Raw genomic sequence first — 24,700 nt, 5'->3', positions numbered from 1 at the left:
GCGTGGAGAATTATTGGAACAAAGTGATGCGGGCAGTGATAAACATAGTTAATAAGCAATTGCAAACATTTTAATGAATACCGTCATCAGGGGACATTGGGTCTGGTAGGTGAGATACAGTCATACAAAATTGCTAAAATTTGTATGACCCAATCTCACCCCCAGACCTAATGCCACCCCTGATGACGGTACATACTTTTTTTGATACGATAGATTTTTATGTGGGAATCCTAACCATGCAAGATTTTTTTCAGCTGTCCCAAAAAATCTTCCAAAAAGTCTTCCTAAAAGCAGTTTTTACCTTACATATTTTTATGTGCAGCTTAGTACATAAAAAGCAGAGCAGACCTTGGCTCTAGTCGTGGATGAAGAGAAGAGGGAAGATGGGAAATTAAAAAAAAAATCAAAACTTTATTCTCAACTTTTTAAAATAAAATGTAACACAAATTACTCTAATTAATAACTCTAATGCAAAAAAAGTTAATGATTTATAAGTTTTGTAGGTTTATCTTTGTTTTGCACCCTAGTATTTGGAGAATATTCGAAAGGGGAACGAGATAAAAACTTGAAATGAAATTTTTGTTGGCCTCAACAAAAATCTAGAGTTTTTTTAAAGGTCCTTTAATTTATTGTGTTTCATATGTTTATAGGACCTTTAAAAAACTCTAGAAATGTCTTCTGATCTTTTTCTACCTAAACTACAGATACTACTAAAATGTGCACAGTTAAAATGTTATGATAATCTCATAGAAGTCAAATAACACTTTTCCTCAAATACACAAATTTTGGAACACCCTATTAACTGGACCACCCTAACGTTACTACTGTCCTAACCGTGATCAACTTTTCGGAAGATGACAAAGCTGTTATTTAAAAGTGTGGTATCTACGAATTTGGTTTAACAAAATTTCGGTTATGGATCATTGTGGTATGGTACCACCCTAACATTTTATTTGTTAAGATTTACACACACACAAAATCAAAATTCCAAGCTACTATTGATATAAAAAAAACAATTCCAGCAATTAAAATAAATATTTGAAAAATAAATATTTATGAACCACCCTAATGTACTTAGATTTTATTTCATGAAAAATTAAGGTGTTTTTTGAATTCAGCTGCCCAAAATTACCATAATATGACATATTTGGTAGAATACCTGACATTTTTTAATTTTGTCACACCTTTGTTCGGAGAGGATCCACTCTAGGTGATGAATAGAGAGAATGCGTAACGTGATTTTCGAATGAACCCACTTTGTTTACATCAACAAAGTAGGAGGCTGTTCAAGCACAAGCATGACTTTTTTCTTACTGGTAAATGAGCTGTTTTATAATCAGTAGTATGTGTTTTATTTTTTGAGGGTTATTTACGGGTGACTAAGAACTGCGGCAAGAGTGTCATTTTGCGATGTCGCAGATAAATTTCCTGGCTGTTTTTGGAATCCCGCAGCTCTTTCTGGGCCAGCGAAAAATCATCGCTTATTCTAGCGAAGCTGTTCCAACAAACAGAGAAGATTTTCACTAAACCAGTAGATTTTCAAACGGAATCAAACAATAAAGACAGCTTCTGGATGGATACAACCGCATAGACTCCATATACAACTTCCATTCATAATTAAAAAAAAATACGATCTCGCCTTCAACTTTCGTTAAATTTCTTGACTTCAATTCCAGTTACTCAAAAGCCACACATCTTTCATTCTTGCAAAAAGAAAAAAAAAATTTAATTGTCGATAACAATACTCTCTACTTTTGGCCAACAGTAAATTGGTTCCTCTTTGACAGTTCAAAATTGAGGCCGTTTAGCGAGCCACTTTTCAGGTTTGTTCGTCAAGAATTTTAAGGTTTGTTTCGTCAAGAATTTTAAGCTTAATTCGAATAGATGCAACAGGATCTAATTACATTAATTTTGAAACCAGTATTTCCTCGGTATTTTACTTTTTGATCAAATTATTTATTTTAACAATTAATTCCAACCACTGCAAAACCTCCAGAATATTTTGTTTGATTGTATACTGTGTATAGTAGGTTTTTTTTTCCTAATAACAAAATGGGTTAATGCTTTATTTATGTTGTTTTGCTAATTATCATTTACAAGTATTTGCAACAGCAAATATATATGAAAAAAAAAATTAAAAGATTTTTGGTACCCAAACATGTAAATTTTGAAGTTATCGCAGTTTTAGTGAAAAAAGTAGATTTTTCATTAGAAAATTCTCAATATTTGCTTTTTTTGAACTTTGTTGCTACGACCCTTAGTTGCTGAGATATTGCCATGCAAAGGTTAAAAAAACAGGAAAATTTATGTTTTCTAAGTCTCACCCAAACAACCCACCATTTTCTAATGTCGATATCTCAGCAACTAATGGTCCGATTTTCAATGTTAAAATATGAAACATTTGTGAAATTTTCCGATCTTTTCGAAAACAATATTTTCAAAATTTTCAAATCAAGACTAACATTTCAAAAGTGCCAAACATTCAATATTACGCCCTTTTAAAATGTTAGTCTTGATTTTAAAATTTTAAAAATATTGTTTTTGAAAAGATCGGAAAATTTCACAAATGTTTCATATTTTAACATTGAAAATCTGACCATTAGTTGCTGAGATATCGAAATTGAAAAATGGTGGGTTGTTTGGGTGAGACTTAGAAAACATCAATTTTCCTGTTTTTAAACCTTTGCATTGCAATATCTCAGCAACTAAAGGTCGTATCAACAAAGTCCAAAGAAGCAAAATATAGAGAATTTTCTCAGCTTTTCAAAAATATTTTTTCTAAAAGTGTGCAAACATGTGCACTAATTTTAAAAAATGAAAAACTGCGACTATTTTCAAAAAAGTTACTTAAAAATGGATTTAATTTGAAAACGGTGCACTTTATCAAAAATTCACTGAAGCACTTTTTGATTGCAAATTTGATTTTACATCGCAAAATGAAGTTGAAAAATTTTTGCGACCGATATTTCATTTTTTTTTAAATCTGTATTGATTCAAAAAATCATAACTCGGTCAAAGATTTTTTGCCCATTCTGAAAATTTCTGAAAAGTTGGCATTTGATGTCCTCTAAAACAAATCAAAAAATAAAAAAAATAAAAATAGTGTTTTTTGCAAATCAAGTTTCAGGGACAAAAAGTGAAATCAAAAATCACCAATTTTTTTTACCTTGTGTCATTTTTTTTCAGTGTAGTCCTTATCCATACCTACAACTTTGCCGAAGACAACAAATCGATCAAAAAATTCCTTCAAAAGATACAGATTTTTGAATTTTCACAAATCATTTTTGTTGCCAAATTTGTATGGAAAATTATATGAACGAACTAATGTTGCAAAATGGCTTCTTTGGGCATACCAAAGGCACCACAAAAGTTTCAGCCGGATTATAAAATACAAAAAAAAATCGAATGACCGAAATCTCAGAGAATTGCTCATTTGCGTCCAAGACAACTAAAATCGGTTGAAATGGCGTGGAGTTATGATTTTTTGAAAAATGTGTTTTTTGCCAAAAATGACGGAAGTGGCAATTTTTGGGACTACCCTAGCACGGCGTAGGTCACCCTAATGGCCAAACAAAAAATACGGGTCTTATTATTTTGGCCCAGGAAACCCCACCAAAATTTTGAGCTCGGTCGGAGATTTTTTTTTCGGTTTGTGCCCTTTTCAAATGGAATTGCTGTGGTATGCTATGTACGACACCTCGTCAATCTATTAGCAAATTAATTCGCTTCACTCTCTGCAAAATATTTGAGCTCCGCACACATCATCATCACACAGGCCTTGTGAAACTGCAAAAATGCGCCGAAAAGCGCACTCATTCATCACCACACCGCACACCTGATTGAAATTGGCGCTACCATTGGAAAATTCAATCAATCATTCGATCCGGCCGCCACTTTCCTCGCGGCTGCTATCGCCCGGTGACATTTGACATTTAGTCCTAAAGGTTCTTTTTTATGGTTATCACAGATTATGATTGATTCGCATCCTTCGTTTTTTTTTTGTCTCTTTTTTGTTGCGCTACGCAATATTTTGCAAATTAAGTGCTGAATTTTCGAGTGGATCAATAATGCTTAAGTGGAGATTCTTGTGTGCACTCGCTGGACAATCCTCACAACTGCAAAATCCCATGGTTGAATGCATTAAGCAGGCATAATGTGGAAACTCTTAACGACATAACAAAGCCTGGAATGTATAAAAAAAAACTATAATGAAATGAAATTTTAAAGTTTTGGAACTTGAATCAAATAACTAGAAATTTTGCATAAAAAAATCGAAACTTTATTTTTTTTTTAATCAAAAACAATAAACAAGAAGCAGGATACACTTAATGATTATATAACAAAACAATTCTAGACTTTTTTTTAAAAAGGTCCTATAATCTATCACGTTTCATATGTTTAAAGGATCTTTAAAAAAAACTCTGGATTATTCATTATTCAGTCACTATATTTGATAATGTGGCTTGTACAGGGTTAAAATTATAAACATCGGAAAAGAGTTCTCGACTTTTTTTATTAGGTCCTATGAAGGAGAAAAGCAACTCGCGACAAAAATTTGAGGCTAGGAATTTTGACAGGTATGATTTTCATAAAGTATTCGCCTCCTTTTCTCGCCTACAGAAAACTTGGGACAATGTACCTGTCAAACTAGCCAAAATGTTAGAGTCACTCACAAAATGAACTTTGAGTGATTTGAGTTCATTTCTGACGTCACGATTTTCTCCTCTATTAACAAATGTAAACATTGAGTGTATTCCTTTCACACCTTATGTCAATGTCTATCGGAGTAAGCGGGTTACACTCAATGTTTACATTTGTTTATATGACCTAATCGAAAAATGTCTAGATGTTGAACAAACGCAAGCCATTAACATTTGAACGACGTGCAGCAAGAAATCACTGATACTAAATAGCAGGATTTGTGTGTATTTTCTCTTCATTCATGCTGAAGCTCCTAATAAAGGAGAAAATCGTGACGTCAGAAATGAACTCAAATCACTCAAAGTTCATTTTGTGAGTGACTTTAACATTTTGGCCTAGTTTGACAGCTACCTCGTTCCCAGGTTTTCTGTGGGAGAGAAAAGGAGGCGAATACTTTATGAAAATCATACCTGTCAAAATTCCTAGCCTCAAAATTTTGTCGCGAGTTGCTTTTTTCCTCTATTGGCTTGACATTTAGCAAAATCCCTACTAGCATGGTTTCACCTTCAAATCTAAAACAAGTGCTTTTGAAATAATAAACATTAAAAGAGTAATTTGCGTGTTATTAAACGCTGAACAAAATTTAAATACACTCAACCCCTGGTGAATAGAGGAGAAAATCGTGACGTCAGAAATGAACTCAAATCACTCAAAGTTCATTTTGTGAGTGACTTTAACATTTTGGCCTAGTTTGACAGCTACCTCGTTCCCAGGTTTTCTGTGGGAGAGAAAAGGAGGCGAATACTTTATGAAAATCATACCTGTCAAAATTCCTAGCCTCAAAATTTTGTCGCGAGTTGCTTTTCTCCTCTATAGTCACTTTTTCGTTTGACCCTTTTTTAATTTGTACCCCGATGGTTTGACAAAGTCAAACTAAAAAGTGACGAACTGTCACTTTTTACTCGGAACTTTCACTTACTATTTGGTAGTGTATGTGAGCTCCGTGTAAAGAGGGTGTTAAACTAAAAAGTGACTCCGTTAGTTTGACAACAATTGGTGTCAAACCAATTTTTGAAATATTTCAAATTATTTATGTTTTTAATGTTTTGTTGGGAACGGTGGTGTAACGTGGTTGCTTTTCACCCCAGTTGGGCTAAGTTCGATCCCAAATGGTACCGGTGGCATTTTTTGAGAAGAGATTTGTTTGACGGGGTAGTAAATTTTGGCCCCGGTCTAACCTAGAGGGATAGATCGTTAGCTCAGTCCAAGTCGTCTCCCTGGGTCCTGTCTCGGTAGAGTCGCTGGTAGGCAGTTAAACTCACAATCCAAAAGCAGTCAGTTCGAATCCCGGGGTGGAAGGAAGCTTAAGTGTAAAAAGAGGTTTGCAATTGCCTTAACATTCAAGCCTTCGGACACCCTCGCAATCGAGAACGCCAAGGCAATAGAGCTAATAATTTGATTTTTTTATGTTTTAATTTTTTTTATTTTGCTTCACCCCTTCTACCCCAGCAATAGTGACAGATTTTTGCGAGTTGTTTTCTTGTTTTCTGTTTCCTTTTACAACCAACTTTGTTTGCATCCATTGTGATAAATACCTTATAACGTCATGATTCGAAATCCCGGACGCTTCGAAACCTGGACACCTTATCTTGTTTTATCAATTATTTGTATATAAGTTCACATTATGCATGTCAAAAATGTGTTATTTGATGAATTCTAACATCAACATTCATTTAAAGTTTGTTTGAACGCTGTAGTTAATGTCAAAACATTAAGTAAAATAAAATTCTTAGTTTACCAAAAATGTGAAACAATTCAATGAAATATTTCATAGGCGTCCGAAGCACGGGGAAGGCAAAGCAGAAATTTATGGTTTTGATTTCTTTAAATTCTAGCATATAAAATATTGATCAATAATATTTCAGTCTAAATTTGTGCGATTCATAAGCAAAATCAAGTGTCCGGAATTCGAAGCAAAACTGTCTGGATTTTATGATGAAAAATTGTTAGAAAAGACATATTTTACATGTATTCTCTAAAAAATGACTGTTTATAATGCTATGCAATGCACGAAGTTTTTTTCGGTTTTTATGGAATATCTCAGGATAGAAATATAATTTTGGGGATCTGTGAAGGTCAAAAGGTGAGGTATTGTGAGCTGCAAAAATGGCGTTCTTAACTCAATTTGGCCCAAAATGCACGTACGACAAGTTTGCACGACGGAGACGATTTCCGACTTATTATATGATTTTTTGTCAGCTGTAACAACAATGATATGCTACTAAGTGTCCGGATTTCGAATCATGACGTTACACAGATGAAAGAATACCCAAAAACTCTGTACTACACTTACAAAACTACTGTAAGTCGATAAACTAAAGAAATAAACTGAATTGAATTGAAACATTTCTGTTCAGATCACCTCTTCACGATTATGAAGAAAATAAGCTGTTTATTTTCAACATGCTTTCCACGTTTTTTTTTACAAACAATGTTTATTGATTTAAAAACGGATGAACACATATCCAAATTAGGATTCCGGCTACCTGTGCGGAGAAAAAATAACGCTCTACATAAATATCAACAATCCATATCCAAACAGGTGCAAATGAGGGACAGATCTACGTGGCTCAAACACCAATCGAAATGTTTTAATTACTTTTGTAATTTCGCTTTCATCGGAAATACGAACACCACCGTCAGCAAAGTTTCTGCAGAATGACGTGAACTCACGTGTGTGTGTGTGTGTTAGTCGGTGAAATTCCATACACTCACCTGTTCGAGCACAACTTTTTTTCCCTCCTGTGAAGATACACGAACGGCAACCGGCAAAAGTTCCAACTCTAGTCAGTCGGTGTGAAGAAGAGATCCGTGTGTCACGCAATGTGACACTTTCACTGGCGTGCAAAAAATGTTCTTTTCTAATTCAAACTAAAAAAAAAACACACATTTTCTTAGAGAAAAAAGTGGAAATAAATGTCAAAATTGTCATTTTAAAACCATGAACCAAAGAACCTTAGAATTGAACAAAACCAGCAGTTTTCGTCGAGATGGATCACAAACGGTCTTAGACGTCAACTGACACCGCAAAGGAAAAAAAACAGCAGTTTTCGTGACTCAGTTCAAAAACATGTCTCAAGTTATTTTTAAACGGTCCTATAAGGTATTGTGTTTTATATGTTCATAAGACCTTAAAAAAACTCTACATGTTAACATTTTTCACACAATTATGCGTCCCCTGAACACGAAAGCCAGTGTAATGACATCACTAGCAAATAACATTCGAGAAATCATCCTTGGCTATCTCGCGGCTGTGATGGAGCTACTTGTACCCTGTAATGACGTAAAATCACATCTCGTGGTCCTTACTGCCAGCAGATTGTGCAGTTCACAAGACGACAAACTTCGTGAGTTGGTCCGCGTTTTTCAACACGTTTCTTGGGAAATGAAGTACATACAGTAAAAGGAAGCACACTGGAATGATTCCAAATAGTATGTTTTGAAGGTTTTAATTGTAATTCGTACATTTTTAATCAGTAGAAAAGCATAAGCATAAGCATAGGTGCCCACCCGCAGTTGCTACTCCGTTATTGACCAGGACCTCCAGAAGTTACATCCACGAGCCGTGGAAGATGAGTGGGTGCTATCTTTCCTCGCTTCGCAACTTCTCAAAGGCCCCTATCATGCTGATCAATACCGGCGCCGGCCACGACCAGTGGTAGGGTCACGGGGAAGTGGATGGGAATGTTAGTCCGATACTTGAGTGATAGAGACCGCCCAATCGACTGCTTCTCCGACAAAGTATCACATGAGTTTTGAGGGGGTTAGTAGATGGGTATGAGGTCAGGATTCACGAGTGGCAGTGATGTGACCATGAGCATTTTGTTTATCGGTTCAAATTTTTTAAATCTTAGGCAGCCGGCTGCGGAAAGATAGATAATTGATTATTTAAAATGGTTTATTTTTATCGAACGCGTGCCAGCCGAGCATTAGTGCTATGGGCTGGACTTATCAGTATAATTGTACTGTTTTTACAATTTAGATAACGTGAGCAAATTTCAAAAATAGTAAATAAATGACGCTTGACTCTTCATATAATCGATAGTTTGATGAGTAATTACTAAAACTGAAAGTTGGAATAAATTTTAACGATCATTTACGACGAAAATTATCGCGAAAAAACCGGACTGCGCGTCCCCAGAGGCACTGCACTTATGAAGGCATTATTCAATTATTATGACCAATCACCCCATGCACACAAACAGCGACACAAAAGAGACGAAAATTATCGAGAAAAAACAGGACTGCGCGTCTTCAGAAGCACTGCACTTCAATTGTAATTCGTACATTTTTAATCAGTAAAAAGGCAAAAAAAAACTAAGAAATGATAAAATTATTGTTAACTTACTACTAAATTTATATGGAAAAATAAAATTTGACCAAAAATCCAATGAAGCAAGCATTACTGTCATGTTAATACATCGTCCGTTGTTGTACCATCAACAGGCTCACCTTTCACGTGATGTTACCGAACAAGATATTGGGATGGAGACGGAAGCATACGCATTTTCCGGCACGACAAAGTCGAGTATCCTGTGGCTTTCGATCACAGTGCTCGGCAACGTGATTCGAATTAATTGATTCCATGTTCATCCTCCTGTTGCGTTTTTTTTGTTTTGCAGAAATGTACTGCTACCATTCATGAAAGTTATTTGCTCTTTAGAGATTTTGAAGTGCGGTGTTTTATAGATCGATTGTGCCATGTACTCTTCACCCGGAAATCTATAGAAATCGAGAAACGTGTATCATATCAACATTTCCTCATGAAATTGTCTACATATGACTGCATGCGAAAAGGTCATTTCGTTTGTTTGCTTGTTACGTTTATCGTAAATGATAGACCGAATAAAGGGCAAACTGCAAGTGCATGTTAAAAATGCATTTGAAAGTAAATATGAAACGAGCTGTTTGTTTTTTGGAAAATAAACATAAATTATTAAACACATGAGATTCGTGGAGAGGACGGTACTGTATGGTATTGATTTATCAGTTGAACTATAAAATTAAACTTAATTCACTTATAAGGTGGTTGATGCCTTCCTCACATTTATAGCTAATTTAACCAAATAAGTAACTTCCGCCTAGTGCGTCCATCCCGGGAATTCCCGGGGCAAAAATCCCGGAATTTTTCCAAAACCGAGAATTCCCGAATCCCGGGATTTTTTTATATTTTGTCCATCACAATGACTCATCTTTTGACCTTCACAGATCCCCAAAATTCGATTTCAATCCTGAGATATTCAATGAAAACCAAAAAAGCTCCAAAATTTTTTGTCACTTTTCATATGAAAGTAGTTTTAAACTTGTCGTGCTATCTTGTCACTCCCTGAAAATTGATGTAAGTGCGACAATTGGCCAAAGGGGTTTCAGGTCAGAACGCGTTTGACGCACGTACAAGTTAGACTACCGTAAACATTTGTATTTATAACTCGGGGCTCCAGAAACAAACTTCAACCAAACTTCGGGACAATGCACATAATGGTCAGCCAAAAAGTGTTTGTTATTGTTTACATTGCGTGCTCTAGTTTTTGCTTATTCAAAGTTAAACATTAAAATGCGTTTTTCTCGGAACGTCAAAATGGCGGATGCGACAAGTCGATATATCAGTTTTAAATTTACTTATTAGGATTTTTTTTTTAAATTTTCGTTTATAGATCCGCAAAATGCTTTGCGCCTGAATTATTTTCTATTAAATTTAATTATTTAAAAAAAAACTAAGTATTATATTACCGTATATTTGTGACATTTAACTTGAAAAAAATATTATATTAAAAAAAATAAAACCGGCATTGGGAGCAAATCCGGACAAAAGTTACGAATTAAGACAGCTGTTTAAGCTATTTTTCTACATAATGTTCTGGATGTTTTGATCGATTTCAGTTAGTTTCAGTTCAGTTCAGAACAAAACAATTAGTACACCGATTTTCAAATTTATTGCTCTAAAATCTCCTATACCTTTTCAGACTGCAGTCCTGAAAATCCCCATTTGGCGGTAATGACTTAGAGATAATTTTTTAAATATGTTTTGAATATAAAACATATCTGGTCTGGTCTGGTATAATTTTATTTGTTTTCGTTTCTTGTTTTCAGACAGTTTCAATGAAATTGTTCAAGTTTTTGTAGTCATGTTATATAAATAAATAAATAAAATAAATATATTAAAAATTGTGGTTCATTTAAATTCCAAAGGAAATTCAAAACCCGGGAAATGTGGATGCCCTACTTCCGCCTTTTCCCTGTCCTATCAATTCAATTAATTCTTGTTGAATGATTTTTCCTGGGTAGATTAATCTTCATGTGTTGAAATCAACTTGTGATTTAATTTGTGTCATTAACTAAAATTAACCCTCTTTGACCAAACCATACAACTTCGTTCTAAAAATTCGCCGAAAATCAAATTTCCAACCAATTGCAGATCTTTAAAAAGCATTTAAAAGAAGAAGTTTAAAAATTTCAGAAAATTTTAAGAATTGGAAGTGTGAGTTGTTTTATGTGACTTTTAATGTTTTTAAAAATGATTTTTTTTCTGGGTTCAAATTTGGCAGTTGTTTTTCACAAACATTTTATATATTTTGTAAAAATATGTTTGTAGTTATTTTTTTGTGATGTACCAGACTAAGCCTGTACGTATTTTTAACAATTTAAATGATAATGACATCATCCTATATAAGAAAATGTGAAAAACATGCAAAAATTCAAAAAAAGCTGTAAAACATTAAAAACTATAAAAGCAAAAGGTAATGATAGGAGGCGGTAGAATAAGCCAAATACTATTAGAAACAAACATAAACTAAACAAAATGAATGAAAATTAAAATACCAGAAATGAAACAAGAAAAACTTTTAACAAGAATAGCAGTATTTCGTAGAACAAAAATTGCACAAAATTACATATTTTTTTTGTATTTTTTTATTTGGCTCAATTTTTGTGGGGACCTTTCCTATCACCAAAGAATCCATTTAGTGCCATTGGTTAACCCATACAAGTCTCCATATAATTTTAGCAGCTGTTTATGAAAAGACATCGAAAATCAGTAACTTTTAAAAGAATGTTCTGATCAATTTGGTGTCTTCGGCAAAGTTGTAGATATTGATGAGGACTATTCCGAAAAAATATTTACTGGGAAAAATTTTCCGATTTTTAAATTAACAATTTTTCACAAAAATTCAGTTTCCCAAAACCCGTGTTTTATCAATTTTTGTTATTTTCAATGTGTTTTAGGGGACAAACAACCACAACTTTTTAGCCATACAGAAGTATGGACTAAAATTTCGCCACCGAGTCATGATTTAAAAAAAATGTTTTTTTTTGAACAAAAAAAAATGAAAATAACAAGCCATAGTGTCAACATTTGAATGCAATCATTAGTCTTCAAACAAAATGTAAAATTTGAATAAAACGAAAATTTCAGCGAAAAAAATCTTTTTGCTATTTCGAAGGTTATTTTTGCAATTTTTTTCCTTCTCTATCCAATTCGTTCTCCTTAGTAAGAGTAAACTCTCTCCCCATTAAGAACAAATCAGCTGTTGAAAGGTAGTCCATATCTCAGCTCAGGATAACAACTGCACCAATGTATTTGTTATAGCAACCAAATAAATGAAATGAAATGAAAATCTTTTTGCGATACTAAACATCGACAAATTCAAAAAATTTAATGGGTAATTCTCTACCAACTCACACGAAATCAGGAAAAGTTGCCCCGACCCCTCTTCGATTTGCGTGAAACTTTGTCCTAAGGGGTAACTTTTGTCCCTGATCATGAATCCGAGGTCCGTTTTTTGATATCTCGTGACGGAGGGGCGGTAGACCCCTTTTATTTTTGAACATGCGAAAAAGAGGTGTTTTTAAATAATTTGCAGCCTGAAACGGTGATGAGATAGAAATTTGGTGTCAAAGAGACTTTTATGTAAAATTAGACGCCTGATTTGATGGCGTACTCAGAATTCCGAAAAAACGTATTTTTCATCGAAAAAAAACACTAAAAAAGTTTTAAAAACACAAAGTTGTAGAGCAGGCCACCCCTCCGTCACGAGATATCAAAAAACGGACCTCGGATTCGTGATCAGGGACAAGAGTTACCCCTTAGGACAAAGTTTCACGCAAATCGAAGAGGGGTCGGGGCAACTGCTGTGTGAGCTGGCGGAGAATTACCCTTAGGGTACAGTAAAAAAAAATCATGGTAAAATTACATCTAAAAAGGGGTACATCTTTTATGTCAGAAAAAAGCTTTAATTTTACCACTTATAATGTGTAAATTTACCGGGACCCGTGGTGTAGGGGTAAGCGTGATTGCCTCTCACCCAGTCGGCCTGGGTTCGATCCCAGAAGGTCCCGGTGGCATTTTTCGAGACGAGTTTTGTCTGATCACGCCTTCCGTCGGAAGGGAAGTAAATGTTGGCCCCGGACTAACCTAAAAAAAGGTTAGGTCGTAAGCTCAGTCCAGGTGTAGGAGTCGTCTCCCTGGGACCTGTCTCGGTGGAGTCGCTGGTAGGCAGTTGGACAAACAATCCAAAGTTCGTCAGTTCGAATCCCGGGGTGGATGGAAGCTAAGGTGTAAAAAGAGGTTTGCAATTGCCTCAACAATCAAGCCTTCGGACACCTAGTTTCGAGTAGGAATCTCGCAATCGAGAACGCCAAGGCAATGCTGAGAGCGAATAATTAGATTTTTTTTTGAATGTGTAAATTTACATCTGGCAGACGCTAGGGAAAAATAACTGTAATCCCAAAAATATATCAAACTGGCGATAGTTAAATCTAGCTTACTAAGTCCGCGCCCCAACTCGCACGGCCAACTCGCCGCTGTAAAAACAGGTTGACCAAAGCCAATGTAGCTCTATGTGTTCCGTACGTTGTATACCGTAAACCGGGGTGACTTTGATAGGATTTCAATTTGTTTTTGGAATATTTTCGAACAGGTAAGGTTTTTCTCAAGATTATTATTTTTAAAACATGTACTGGGGTAGGCCACACAAAGTCCATGCACTATTTCGGAAAAAAAGTTTTTTCAATAATGTTTAGAAAAATAGTTACGTTAAAAAATTTTAGTTTTAATTCCGGGGTGACTTTGATAGTCATAGTTTTTCTTGTTAAAATCATATTTAAGATGTTCAAACTTTATTTGTACGTTAAATGTACCATCACTAAAGTAGCTGATATAGTTTTAAGAAAAAAAATCAATGTTTATATTTAGTTAACTAAGTGTATAAGCTTTTTAGCAAAATACATATAAATTTTAGGTAAAATTGTTAAAAAGTCGGAATTTTGCCTGAAATTTGTTAAAACTTGTTTTGTTTATAAAATTATCGATTTATATTGCATTTTATACTGAATTTCAAGCACGAATCACAGATTTTCACATTTTACATGAAATTTGTTCAACTGAAATTGCCTATAAAGTTGGTGATTTTTTAAATTGTGTTTCAAAAACAAAATATTATATATTATTTACAATTTTTTTAACCTTCTCCTAGTGGAAAATTGTCCAAAGAATCCGAAAATGCATTCCGTTTTCCGATTAAAAATCATGTTCATTGAGAAAATCATGACACTTTGAGAAGTTTAAAATAATGACTTTCATCAACATTTTCTTAACTATACTTAACTAACTTTTTAAACTTGTCAAAATTTTATGAAAAGTTCTTGTTGAGGTACTTCGAACACTTCTCTACCACGGTCAGTATGTTTCTGAACCATTCCTTACGTATTTTAACAGTACTCTTCATTTTGCGTAAAAATCGCAAACCTATCAAAGTCACCCCGGCTATCAAAGTCACCCCGTTTTACGGTACTGTATTTACTGCATATACAGTACATATACGATAAACGCGATACGTAGAGCTAAATCGGCTTTGATCGTCCAGTTTTCACAGCGGCGAGTTGGCCGTGCGGGTTGGGGCGTTTTTTTTCTATCGGATGGGGAAGTAAAACGTCGGTCCATTTGCGTAAAAGTGGTTTTGGGTGACTCAAATAACCTTCGGACGCCTAGAAATGAGCAGAAACTTGCAATAGACACCACAAAAGACCCGGGGGCAGGCCCGTAGCCAGGGGGGTGGGCTTCGTGCTGAAGCCCCCCCCCCCCTCAAATTTTCCAAAATTCTGGCTACCCTCCTGCGGGGGGGTCGTTGGAGTGGATTTCTTTTTTTTTTAATTTCTCAGTTTGTTCACTTAAAGAGTTAGTTCATCTGGAATGCAATTACTGAATTGTTCCTATCCCTACTTCCAGAGAACCTTTGTAAACAACATTAAGTCCATCCCGCTTATTCCGATGGACATTGACATAAGGTGTGAGAGGGATACACTCAATGTTTACATTTGTTTATAGGACCAAATCAAAAAAAGATTTCAGATTTCATAAAATTTCGCTGCCAGCCTGCGTGAATTCAAACACGCGGGTTCGTCGCATTCTCACCGTAGTAGAGTGCGTTCGCCCTAATTGGTTTAAACAACAAAACAAAACCAATAACCAGAGGTAAACCCTGTTGATCATCACACTCCACCACTCCACAGCAGGTGGTGCTGAATGCATAATGCATAAACAAAATTGGGCAACGAAAGCACACTTTGGCACGGCGACGATCGGCGCGTACATGTTTCTACTAGAGCGGTACCTTAAATACAGTGAGTCTTCGTTAAGAATGGTGGTAAGATATTCCTTGGTTCAAAGCAGGACAAAGTAAACCAACATGGAAGTTGTTATAGGCATGTACGCTGATCAATCGGTCGTCCAATTTCACATTAGATACCAAGACTTTACTCCTAACGATTCTTTAGTCATGAAGAAAATACTACACCTTACGAGACGTGACGGTGCCTGTTGAAGTTTTAACGTACACGAAGCCAACCCTCTCGATCCAATCCGATCGCTGTTTATAGTCGCTTATGAAAGTCTCCAACCGATACCGGTATGTGGAGAGTGGGGTGCAGTGGATAGCCCTCGACCGTTGGCGAACGATTCTACGACCAACCCACAACTTCTTAGTAGTCGATTGACCGGGTCCGCGCCAACAAGTTCTCTCGCTGCGCGATCATACCACTCGTGGTAAGGCTTTTCTTCGCGACAGCAAAACTTGTTCTGGATATTTAAATTTTATCAATTCTTTTTTAGAATAATTCAAACCAACCAAACGAAATGTCTCCCCACTGGCGCGTGATCTCCACGTTGACCGTGATCGCTGTTATGTCATCTGTCCAAGTTCACAGCCATCCACTGGGCACGAAGACCTTCGCCACGCAAAACAGTGACGATTCGGAATTTCGGGACAAGTCGTACGACGAGGACTTCAAGAAGGTGACCTGGGTCGGAGATGTTCCAGTGAGTAGTGGCCACTTGCAAAACTTCGATAACACACGCTGAACACCATCAAACAACGAGTTCGTACAAAACTGGCAAGGTTGTTCGGCTTCATGATTCGTGATGTAACAACAACAGTCAGGCCAAGTCGGGCCTGGTTTGCAGCGTTTTGCAATGCTGCTGCTGCAGTCAGTGCATTAGTGGAGTACATGTTGTTGTTGAGGAATGTGAATGTTGCAGGTTGCACTCTTGAACGGTGTGATCTTGTGGAACGACGCGTAATTTCGTTCTTTTAGTGAATAACTGGTGTCTGTTTTGCGTCACAGAGTAAGCTGCTAAATGGGGGGCAAGTTCAAGTGTAATAAATTGCGTCCATGAGTGGATAACGGGTTGACAAATTATGACAACCTCGAATGGACAAGGTTAAAATATTAGTTTATGCAACAAGTTGCAAAAAGAAGATTTTTTCAGCATAGGTCGCACAACGAAGTTCACCGAGTTGGATAAATACGATGTGAAAATCAAGTTTTGCAACGAGTTCCATGCAACATTTCCAGAGTTTTTTTTTTTTTGAAAAAGTCCTATAAGCTAATGTCTTTCATATGTTTATAGGACCTAATAAAAAAAATCGAGATTTTTTTTAATTTCGAAAATACCCTTAGAACAGAATTACAAATCAATGTCCATTAGGGTGCCCAGAAAAAATTACCCCTGCTCCACAAGCGGAAAACGGTTTTTTGAGTTATTTTAAGCATTAACCCATTGATACTGGAGTCTAAAGCTGGTGAAAAAAAAATTCATACAAAAATGACTTTTGCAAATCGCTAATAACTTTTCAGGAACGAGTTGTACAGCTTTAGCATGTTCTACAAAGTTAGAACATGACATTTTCGATAAGAATCTCACTTTTGAGAATATTTGGATGAAAGTAGCACGGCATGCAGACAATACCGTAAGAAAATTGGGGTTTTCATACATTTTTCAGATTTTTCCCATACAAACTTCACCCTCGAGTATCAATGGGCAAATGTTGACCGATTTGTTTCATATTTGACCCAGAGTCCTAAAATGGCTCAAGAAAAAATATACAGCTTGTGGAGCGAGGTTTTGAAAAAAAGTCTCATATTCTTGGCACCCTTATGTCGATCCATGTCGATCGTTTTAATCGTTTTAATAAAAAAAAATGTTGAAAAGTATAAATTTTCCAAAAAGTGCTGAAAAGTTCAACTTTTTAGCATCCGTTTCAGTGCTGAAAAGTAGAACATTTTTAGTCATTAGTTCGTCAATACTAGTTTTTAAACAATTGTATCAATATACTGTATTTTGAGAACAAATATTCGGATCGATTTGGTGTCTTCGGCAAAGTTATAGATATTACTTAGAACATTTCCGAAAAAAATAGTTACAAATAGTAACTTACAATCAAAAAATGTATTCATTTTTAATTGAACTATTCACAAAAAAAACAATAAGTTGCACAAAAAAACCTTTTTTGAAAAATCTCTTCTGATCTCCAATATGTGAGAGTGAGCCAATTTATCGAAAAAACATATTTTTTGAGGTCTAAAAGGAAAAACAAAATTTCATATTACAGAAAATGTATTGAATCCACTAAAAAGATGATTTTCAATCACTCCTGAAAGTTTCATGAAGATAATACATGATTAAACTGAGTTAGAGACGATTTTAAGCTCAACATTTTGCCGGGCGCATAGCGGACTGTCAATCTTTCAATTTTGAGCCGATTTGATCAAGGCAGTGTTGAGATATCGTGGCACCCGTTTTTTGAAACTGCTAACTTCAAATAGCTGTGTCTCGGAAATGATACAACCAAATTTCTTCAAATTTGTTTTGATAATAGATGAAAATGTATATTTTAATGTCCTTAAAACAGATTTTAAATAAAATTAAGTGTGTGCTGACACAAACCTCTGACTTTTTTGTATGTAACACCTTAACACAGACAAGTCTGTGACCTTAAGGCATGTCCTTTCAGGACTTTTTTTAGGTAAAAAAGTCCCGGGAATCGATTGGAGGGGGTTTCATCATAGGTGGACCATGTGGAACCGAGATATGACCCGATTTCCACCGGAACTTTTATTCCGACGATTTTATAAAATTCCTATATGGCCAAATATCAACGCAAAATTACGCTCTTGGCATGATAAGACGTATGAAGATCCCCCAAGATTGGACAGTACATAATTGGCCACAGGAACCATGTTCCTGAGCCCCGGTGGAATCATCAGTGTCTTGCGAACCTTCGAGGTGAACGGACACTAGAGCTGCGGTATTTTTTACTACCTAAGCTCAGAGTTATTTCAAACAAAATTCACAGTCTTTTTAAAGACTACCTGAGTTACTTTCCAAAATTCTAAACAGTCTTTTCAAGACTAACCCCACCTGAAATTTTGTTGTATTTTACAAACGAAGCCATCTTTTTAAGAGAACTTTGCTTGCAAAATGCGTCAAAACAAAGGTAAACGCAAATCTTCTGAAGATTTGGTCGTTACGTCGGTGAAGCGTTTGAACGCTAAGCCGGCTAACGGAAACAGAAAAAGAAAACAGCCTCATCCGAGGTCTGATTCTGATTCTGAAAGTGAGGTCAATCCTCCAATTCCATTGGCAAACAGTTTCGGTGTTTTATCCGAAACTGTTGACAAGGATCCTTCTCCTCGTACTGAGCCTTCTGCCGTCGAGAAACGAGTAAAGGCTCCGCCAATTGTAGTGACTTCCGTCTCCGATTTGGCCAGCTTTCGAACGCAACTGAAGAATTGCAAGGAAACTTGCAATTTGAAGGTTTCGTTCCAGCTTGGTCGAAGAGGAGAATGTCGCTTGTTGACGGAATCTTTACAAGATCACCAAACTTTTGTTGGTTATTTGAAAAACCACAAACACAATTTCTACACGTATGAGACCAAGAATGCTCGTCCATTCAAGGCGGTCCTGAAAGGTCTCTCCAACGACTTGTCGGTGGATGAGATCAAAAACGAACTTAAGGTGTTGCTTGGCTTTGCCCCATCCCAAGTAATACCAATGAAGAAAAAATCAAACGGGAATATTTCTCGCTTTGGTTTGACTTCACAATTTTATCTGATTCATTTCAACAGAAATGAAATCAACAATTTGAAACTTTTGGACAAAGTTCAGTTTTTGTTCCATGTACGGGTAAAGTGGGAGCATTTTAAGAAACATGGCGGTAATGGCCAGAATCTGACCCAGTGCCGGCGTTGCCAGGCATTCGGTCACGGTACTGATCATTGCGCCATGGTTCCAAAATGCATGGTTTGCGGGGATTCTTCTCACGACAAGGACAATTGTCCCGTGAAAGAAGTCACCCAATTTAAATGTGCAAATTGTAGTGGAAATCACAAATCAAATTTCTGGGATTGCCCCATCAGAAAAAAGGTTTTGGATTCTCGTGCTAAGCATCAGCCGAAATCCAAACCGAAATTTTCTCAAAGTCAGGTTGTACCTGCATCTTTAAATCAAACGTTCGTGCTGTCTCACTCGAACAATGCTAGAAATACCCCTACCGTGGAAAAGTTAGGTAACAGCAATGGCATTTCTTATGCCAACGTCGTTTCGGGTTCGGGTTCATCCACGAATTTTAAATCCTCTACCAATCTTCCTGAAATTGGGCAGGTACCTCAAATTTCATTTGAAAATGTTTCTGCTGGCAACGCTTTAGGATCTTCTGATCTCGGCGATGTTACGTTTGAAAAAATGACTTTTTTGCAAAACTCACTGTTTGGTTTGATTCAAACAATGAGTAATGCTACATCCATGATGGAAGCTATCCAGATTGGATTAAAATTTGCGAATGATGTTGTTCTTACCCTGAAGTTTAATCATGGATCTAAGTAATTCCATCAATATTATGAATTTTAATGCTCGCTCTTTAAAAGCGAAAGAAAATGAATTTTTCAACTTTTTACGAGTTCATAACGTGCATGTTGCTGTTATAACCGAAACATTTTTAAAAACTGGCACTTATTTGAAAAGTGAACCAGATTATAAAGTTATAACCAATAACAGAATGAATCGAAATGGCGGTGGAGTTGCAATAGTTATCCACCGTAGTATGACTTATAGTACGTTACGTGACTTTAAGTTGAAAGTTATTGAAAGTTTGGGCATTGAACTTGAAACTTCTTTTGGGAAAATTATGATTGCAGCTGCATATTTGCCATTCCAATGCACTGGGGAAAATAAAAATTATTTCAAAGGGGATTTGAATAAACTTACTCGGCATAGATCTCGATTTTTGATCATCGGTGATTTTAATGCCAAACACCAATCTTGGAATAATTCAAAAGTAAATTCCAATGGTAAAATTCTATTCAGAGATTGCACTTCTGGTCTTTATTCGGTTTTATACCCGAATGGGCCAACTTGCTTTTCTTCTGTTAGAAATCCATCAACAATTGATTTGGTTTTGACAAATCAAAGTCAGTATTGTGGTCCTTTAGTGACTCATGCTGATTTTGATTCAGATCATCTTCCAGTAACTTTTTCACTTTCTCATGAAGCAGTTACCAGACCCAATAGTTCTGTGTTTAATTATCACAAAGCAAATTGGGACAGGTATCAGCATCATATTGAGAATAATTTAAATCATGATTTTGTTTTAGAAACTAAAGCTGATATTGATTCAGCCTTGGAATCTTTAACTAATGCAATTTTGGATGCAAGGAATATTGCTATTCCTAAAGTTCAAGTCAAATTTGATTCTCCCATTATTGATGACGATCTTCAGCTTTTGATTCGTCTGAAAAATGTTCGTCGAAGACAGTATCAACGTTCTCGTGATCCTGCACTGAAGCGAATTCAAAAAGATTTGCAAAAGGTTATTGACCACAGATTCACTCTCCTGCGAAATGAAAAGTTCGCAAGAGATGTCGAACAAATTAAACCTTATTCCAAACCTTTTTGGAAACTTTCAAAGGTTCTTAAGAAACCTCAAAAACCAATCCCTTCTTTAAAAGATGGTGATAATATTCTATTAACTAATGGGGAGAAAGCTCAAAAACTTGCTCAGCAGTTTGAGAGTGCTCATAATTTCAACTTAAATGTTCTGAGTCCTATTGAAAATCAAATTTCAATAGAATTTCAGAATATTGTTGAACAACAGTTTTCATCAGATGATGTTTTTAATACGGATCTGAATGAAATAAAATCTATTATCAAAAAATTTAAAAATATGAAAGCCCCTGGTGAGGATGGCATTTTTTACATTTTAATTAAAAAATTACCAGAAGCAACTTTAAGTAGCTTGGTCAAAATTTGCAACAAATGTTTTGATTTGGCATATTTTCCCAGTAGTTGGAAAAATGCTAAAGTAGTTCCGATTTTAAAACCGGATAAAAATCCTGCTGAAGCCTCAAGCTATCGGCCCATTAGTTTGCTTTCATCTATTAGTAAATTATTCGAAAGAATAATTCTCAATAGAATGATGACGCACATTAATGAAAATTCAATTTTCGCTGATGAGCAGTTTGGATTTCGCCTTGGGCATTCAACTACTCATCAGTTGTTGAGAGTTTCAAATTTAATTCGAAGAAACAATTCTGAGGGCTATTCTACTGGCGCTGCTCTTCTAGACATAGAAAAAGCATTTGACAGTGTTTGGCATAAAGGTTTGATTGCGAAATTGAAAAGGTTTAATTTTCCGATTTATATCGTGAAAATTATTCAAAATTATTTGACAGATCGTACTCTGCAGGTATGTTATCAGAATAGCAAATCTGATCAACTACCTGTACGTGCTGGCGTCCCTCAAGGAAGCATTTTGGGTCCAATTTTATACAATATTTTTACTTCTGACTTGCCTGATTTGCCCCCAGGATGTCAGAAATCACTTTTTGCTGATGATACAAGCATCTCCGCCAAAGGAAGAAGCCTTCGTGTCATCACAAGAAGATTACAAAAAAGCTTGGATATTTTCAATTCTTATTTGAAAGAATGGAAAATTACTCCAAATGCTGCAAAAACTCAACTTATTATTTTCCCTCACAAACCAAGGGCTGATTTTCTTAAACCAAAAAGTCATCACATTATAAAGATGAATGAGGTAAATTTAAAGTGGGAGGATCAAGTGAAATATCTTGGACTTGGTTTTGACAAAAACCTTACTTACAAGGATCACATTGAAAGTATCCAGGTTAAATGTAACAAATATATTAAATGTTTGTATCCACTTATAAACAGGAATTCTAGACTTTGTCTCAAGAATAAACTGTTAATTTATAAACAAATTTTCAGACCTGCCATGCTTTATGCTGTGCCGATCTGGACAAGCTGTTGCTTAACCAGGAAGAAAAAACTTCAGAGGATTCAGAACAAAATTCTGAAAATGATTCTGAAACTTCCTCCCTGGTTCAGCACCAGTGAACTTCATCAATTAGCCGAAGTTGACACTTTGGATGTTATGTCCAATAAGATAATTGATGCATTTCGACAAAAATCATTGCAGTCTTCAGCTGCATTGATCCGCTCTTTATATAGTTTATAAGTTAGTTTTAAGGTATCCCTTTTCCCTTTTGTACATGTAGGCCCTCCTACATTTGAAATCACTGAATAGCGAAAGCTACAATATTTCATGAATAAATGAAAGTTGCTAGTATTTAAAATTGAGGTGAAAAGTCATCGATTGTGATTGGACACTCAATAATATTTTAACTGAATGAATGAACATGGAAAAGAAAATCAAAATAAATATAAATTGAAAAAAAAAAAAAAAAAAAAAGAGCCCCGGTGGAATATTGACCAGGACGGTCCAGTAATTTTGACATGTTGTATTTCGAACGTACTGATTTCAACTAAGTAGACTACTACTAGTGTCCAGTTAGTGCAACAATCAATTCTGACCTACTGTTACCGGTTCTAGGTGCCCCGGGTTAAGTTTTAGCCTTTTGCAAAAAGGGCAAGATGCATGTCAAACTTAATGATTTTTGAAAACCAATCAATAGTAAGTGTTTTTCAGACCAAATGAAGAATTGTTGATTTTTTTTAAATGATAAATAATCTTTAAAATATTTTTTTTAATCTTGAAAACGCTTCGATTCCAGTCCAGGAACTAACAGTAAAATATAAAAGGAAACATGTAGAGACCTAACCATCCCATCCCATTTAGATTTAAGGGCTATTCCTATCAATTAAACCATTTTTAACAGAGATCCATTCATTGCTAATGATAAATTTCTCAAAACAATATTTTCAGGTCCCTGCGCTGCAAAAGTACGGCAACCCAAAGAGCGAGGACAACGCCCACAAGGAGGTGGACAACTTTCCGTCCAACATTTACAGCAAGTACGACAACACCCAGAAGAAGGCGAAAGATTTCTTCGACGTGAGTTTTTTATTCGTTTGTTTTCTTTGAAGATTTAAATGTTTGATTTTTTTCAACGTTAGACCAAACCCCTTCTCGACACCATCCGCGAATCGGACAAGTACGGAAATGAGGGTGACCATTTCTACTTCATCACGAAGCCGCTGGTCCAGATAACGGAGAAGGTGTCCAACTCGATCAACAAGGTGCTGGCGGTAAGTTGAGCCAATTAATATGGCGATACACGTGAAGAGTATTAATACCAAACCATTCCAGGCTCCCCGTAATCTATTCCGGAGTGCAACCAAATCCGTTTCTGACAAGCTGAACAACGTCGGTGCTGGGCTGGTTGGACTGCGAAAATAAAACCAGTGACCTGGAGCGTATTGTAGTGTAGATGTAACATTTTTAGACTGAACTGTTAGGATAACATTTTTGTAAATAAAATAGAGTTGATTTTTCACAACTGAAACTCGGTGGCTCTCCGAAAAGGCAATACTATTTTGTAGATGTTTTGTTCCATCTGTTTTTTCTCTTTTTGTGGGTTCATCACTCCATGCTAGGAAAACGTAAACAACATCAAATTTTGTGGAATTTTTTACATCGTTTCCTACAAGGCTTGTGGAATCTTTTATAAGCATATCTTCTCTTATCTTAAAAAAAAACTAAACATTAAATTTCACAATGATTAATAGCATCGCTAACCCAGTTCATTCAGAGGAGGGGACCATCAACCGGCTCTCAAAACCGGGCTTGCCCAAGGTCGTCGTTTGCGCTTCACGAGAGCGCTGGTTAAAGATCAACAAGCGCGCGTGTCGCACCGATCAATACCAACAAAAAGCAAAACTTTGATTCGGGTGAATCTCGGCGCGAGTTCGTGGAATGAATCACCCAACACGTAGCATGCCATGGAAACGAAAATGAACCGTTGACTTCTTTGCCGTTAACGCGTTAAACCTACGCGCGCGCGAATCCCCCACTGACTGACGACTGGCACGCGTGAAGAAACAGACAAAATGAAGCCCCTGTCGCGTGTGTAGCTGCTGCTGTGTTTGTACTGTGCGAAATCTGCACGCTTTTGTCGATGTTGTGCTCTCTTGTTGAGAATGTTATTGACACAATCTACGGGTTTATACCTTCCAGTGCCAAAATTGATTGAATGGCAATATTGATGTTGTGATTGGATTATATATAGTTTAAGAGCGAGTCCACGAACAGGGCATACCCCTTTGTATAGGACGTCGTTTGGACCTCACCAATCTGCCTGAAATTTTCAGGGGTTGTTTGTACATATAAAACTAGCATCTGGCAAAAATATGAGCACTCTAGGTCAACGGGAAATGGGGCAAATCAGGACACAAAGTTTGAAGGTTCAAAAA

General features: G+C 36.1%; 1 protein-coding gene across 1 annotated transcript; it reads left to right on the top strand.

Annotated features, from left to right (window-relative positions):
• Positions 1-15,586: 15,586 nt before the first annotated feature.
• Positions 15,587-23,793, top strand: LOC120422645 (uncharacterized). Its single transcript, XM_039586148.2, has 5 exons — positions 15,587-15,739; positions 15,806-16,012; positions 23,214-23,342; positions 23,405-23,536; positions 23,598-23,793. Exons 2-5 carry the CDS (start codon positions 15,830-15,832, stop codon positions 23,685-23,687), a joined length of 534 nt encoding a protein of 177 aa, XP_039442082.1. The 5' UTR covers positions 15,587-15,739; positions 15,806-15,829; the 3' UTR covers positions 23,688-23,793.
• The last annotated feature ends 907 nt before the right edge of the window (positions 23,794-24,700 follow it).

The sequence above is a fragment of the Culex pipiens genome, chromosome 3, assembly GCF_016801865.2.
Source record: "Culex pipiens pallens isolate TS chromosome 3, TS_CPP_V2, whole genome shotgun sequence".
In the NCBI taxonomy this organism is placed as follows: domain Eukaryota; kingdom Metazoa; phylum Arthropoda; class Insecta; order Diptera; family Culicidae; genus Culex; species Culex pipiens.
Note: the sequence above shows the minus strand (reverse complement) of the source record. Positions and strands in the feature narration are given on the sequence as shown.

Excerpts from the sequence above, each read along its gene's own strand:
- LOC120422645 (XM_039586148.2), top strand. The coding sequence starts at position 15,830 with ATGTCTCCCCACTGGCGCGTGATCTCCACGTTGACCGTGATCGCTGTT. Across the intron at positions 23,343-23,404 it reads AGGCGAAAGATTTCTTCGAC|ACCAAACCCCTTCTCGACAC; the intron begins GTGAGTTTTTTA and ends TTTCAACGTTAG. Across the intron at positions 23,537-23,597 it reads CGATCAACAAGGTGCTGGCG|GCTCCCCGTAATCTATTCCG; the intron begins GTAAGTTGAGCC and ends AAACCATTCCAG.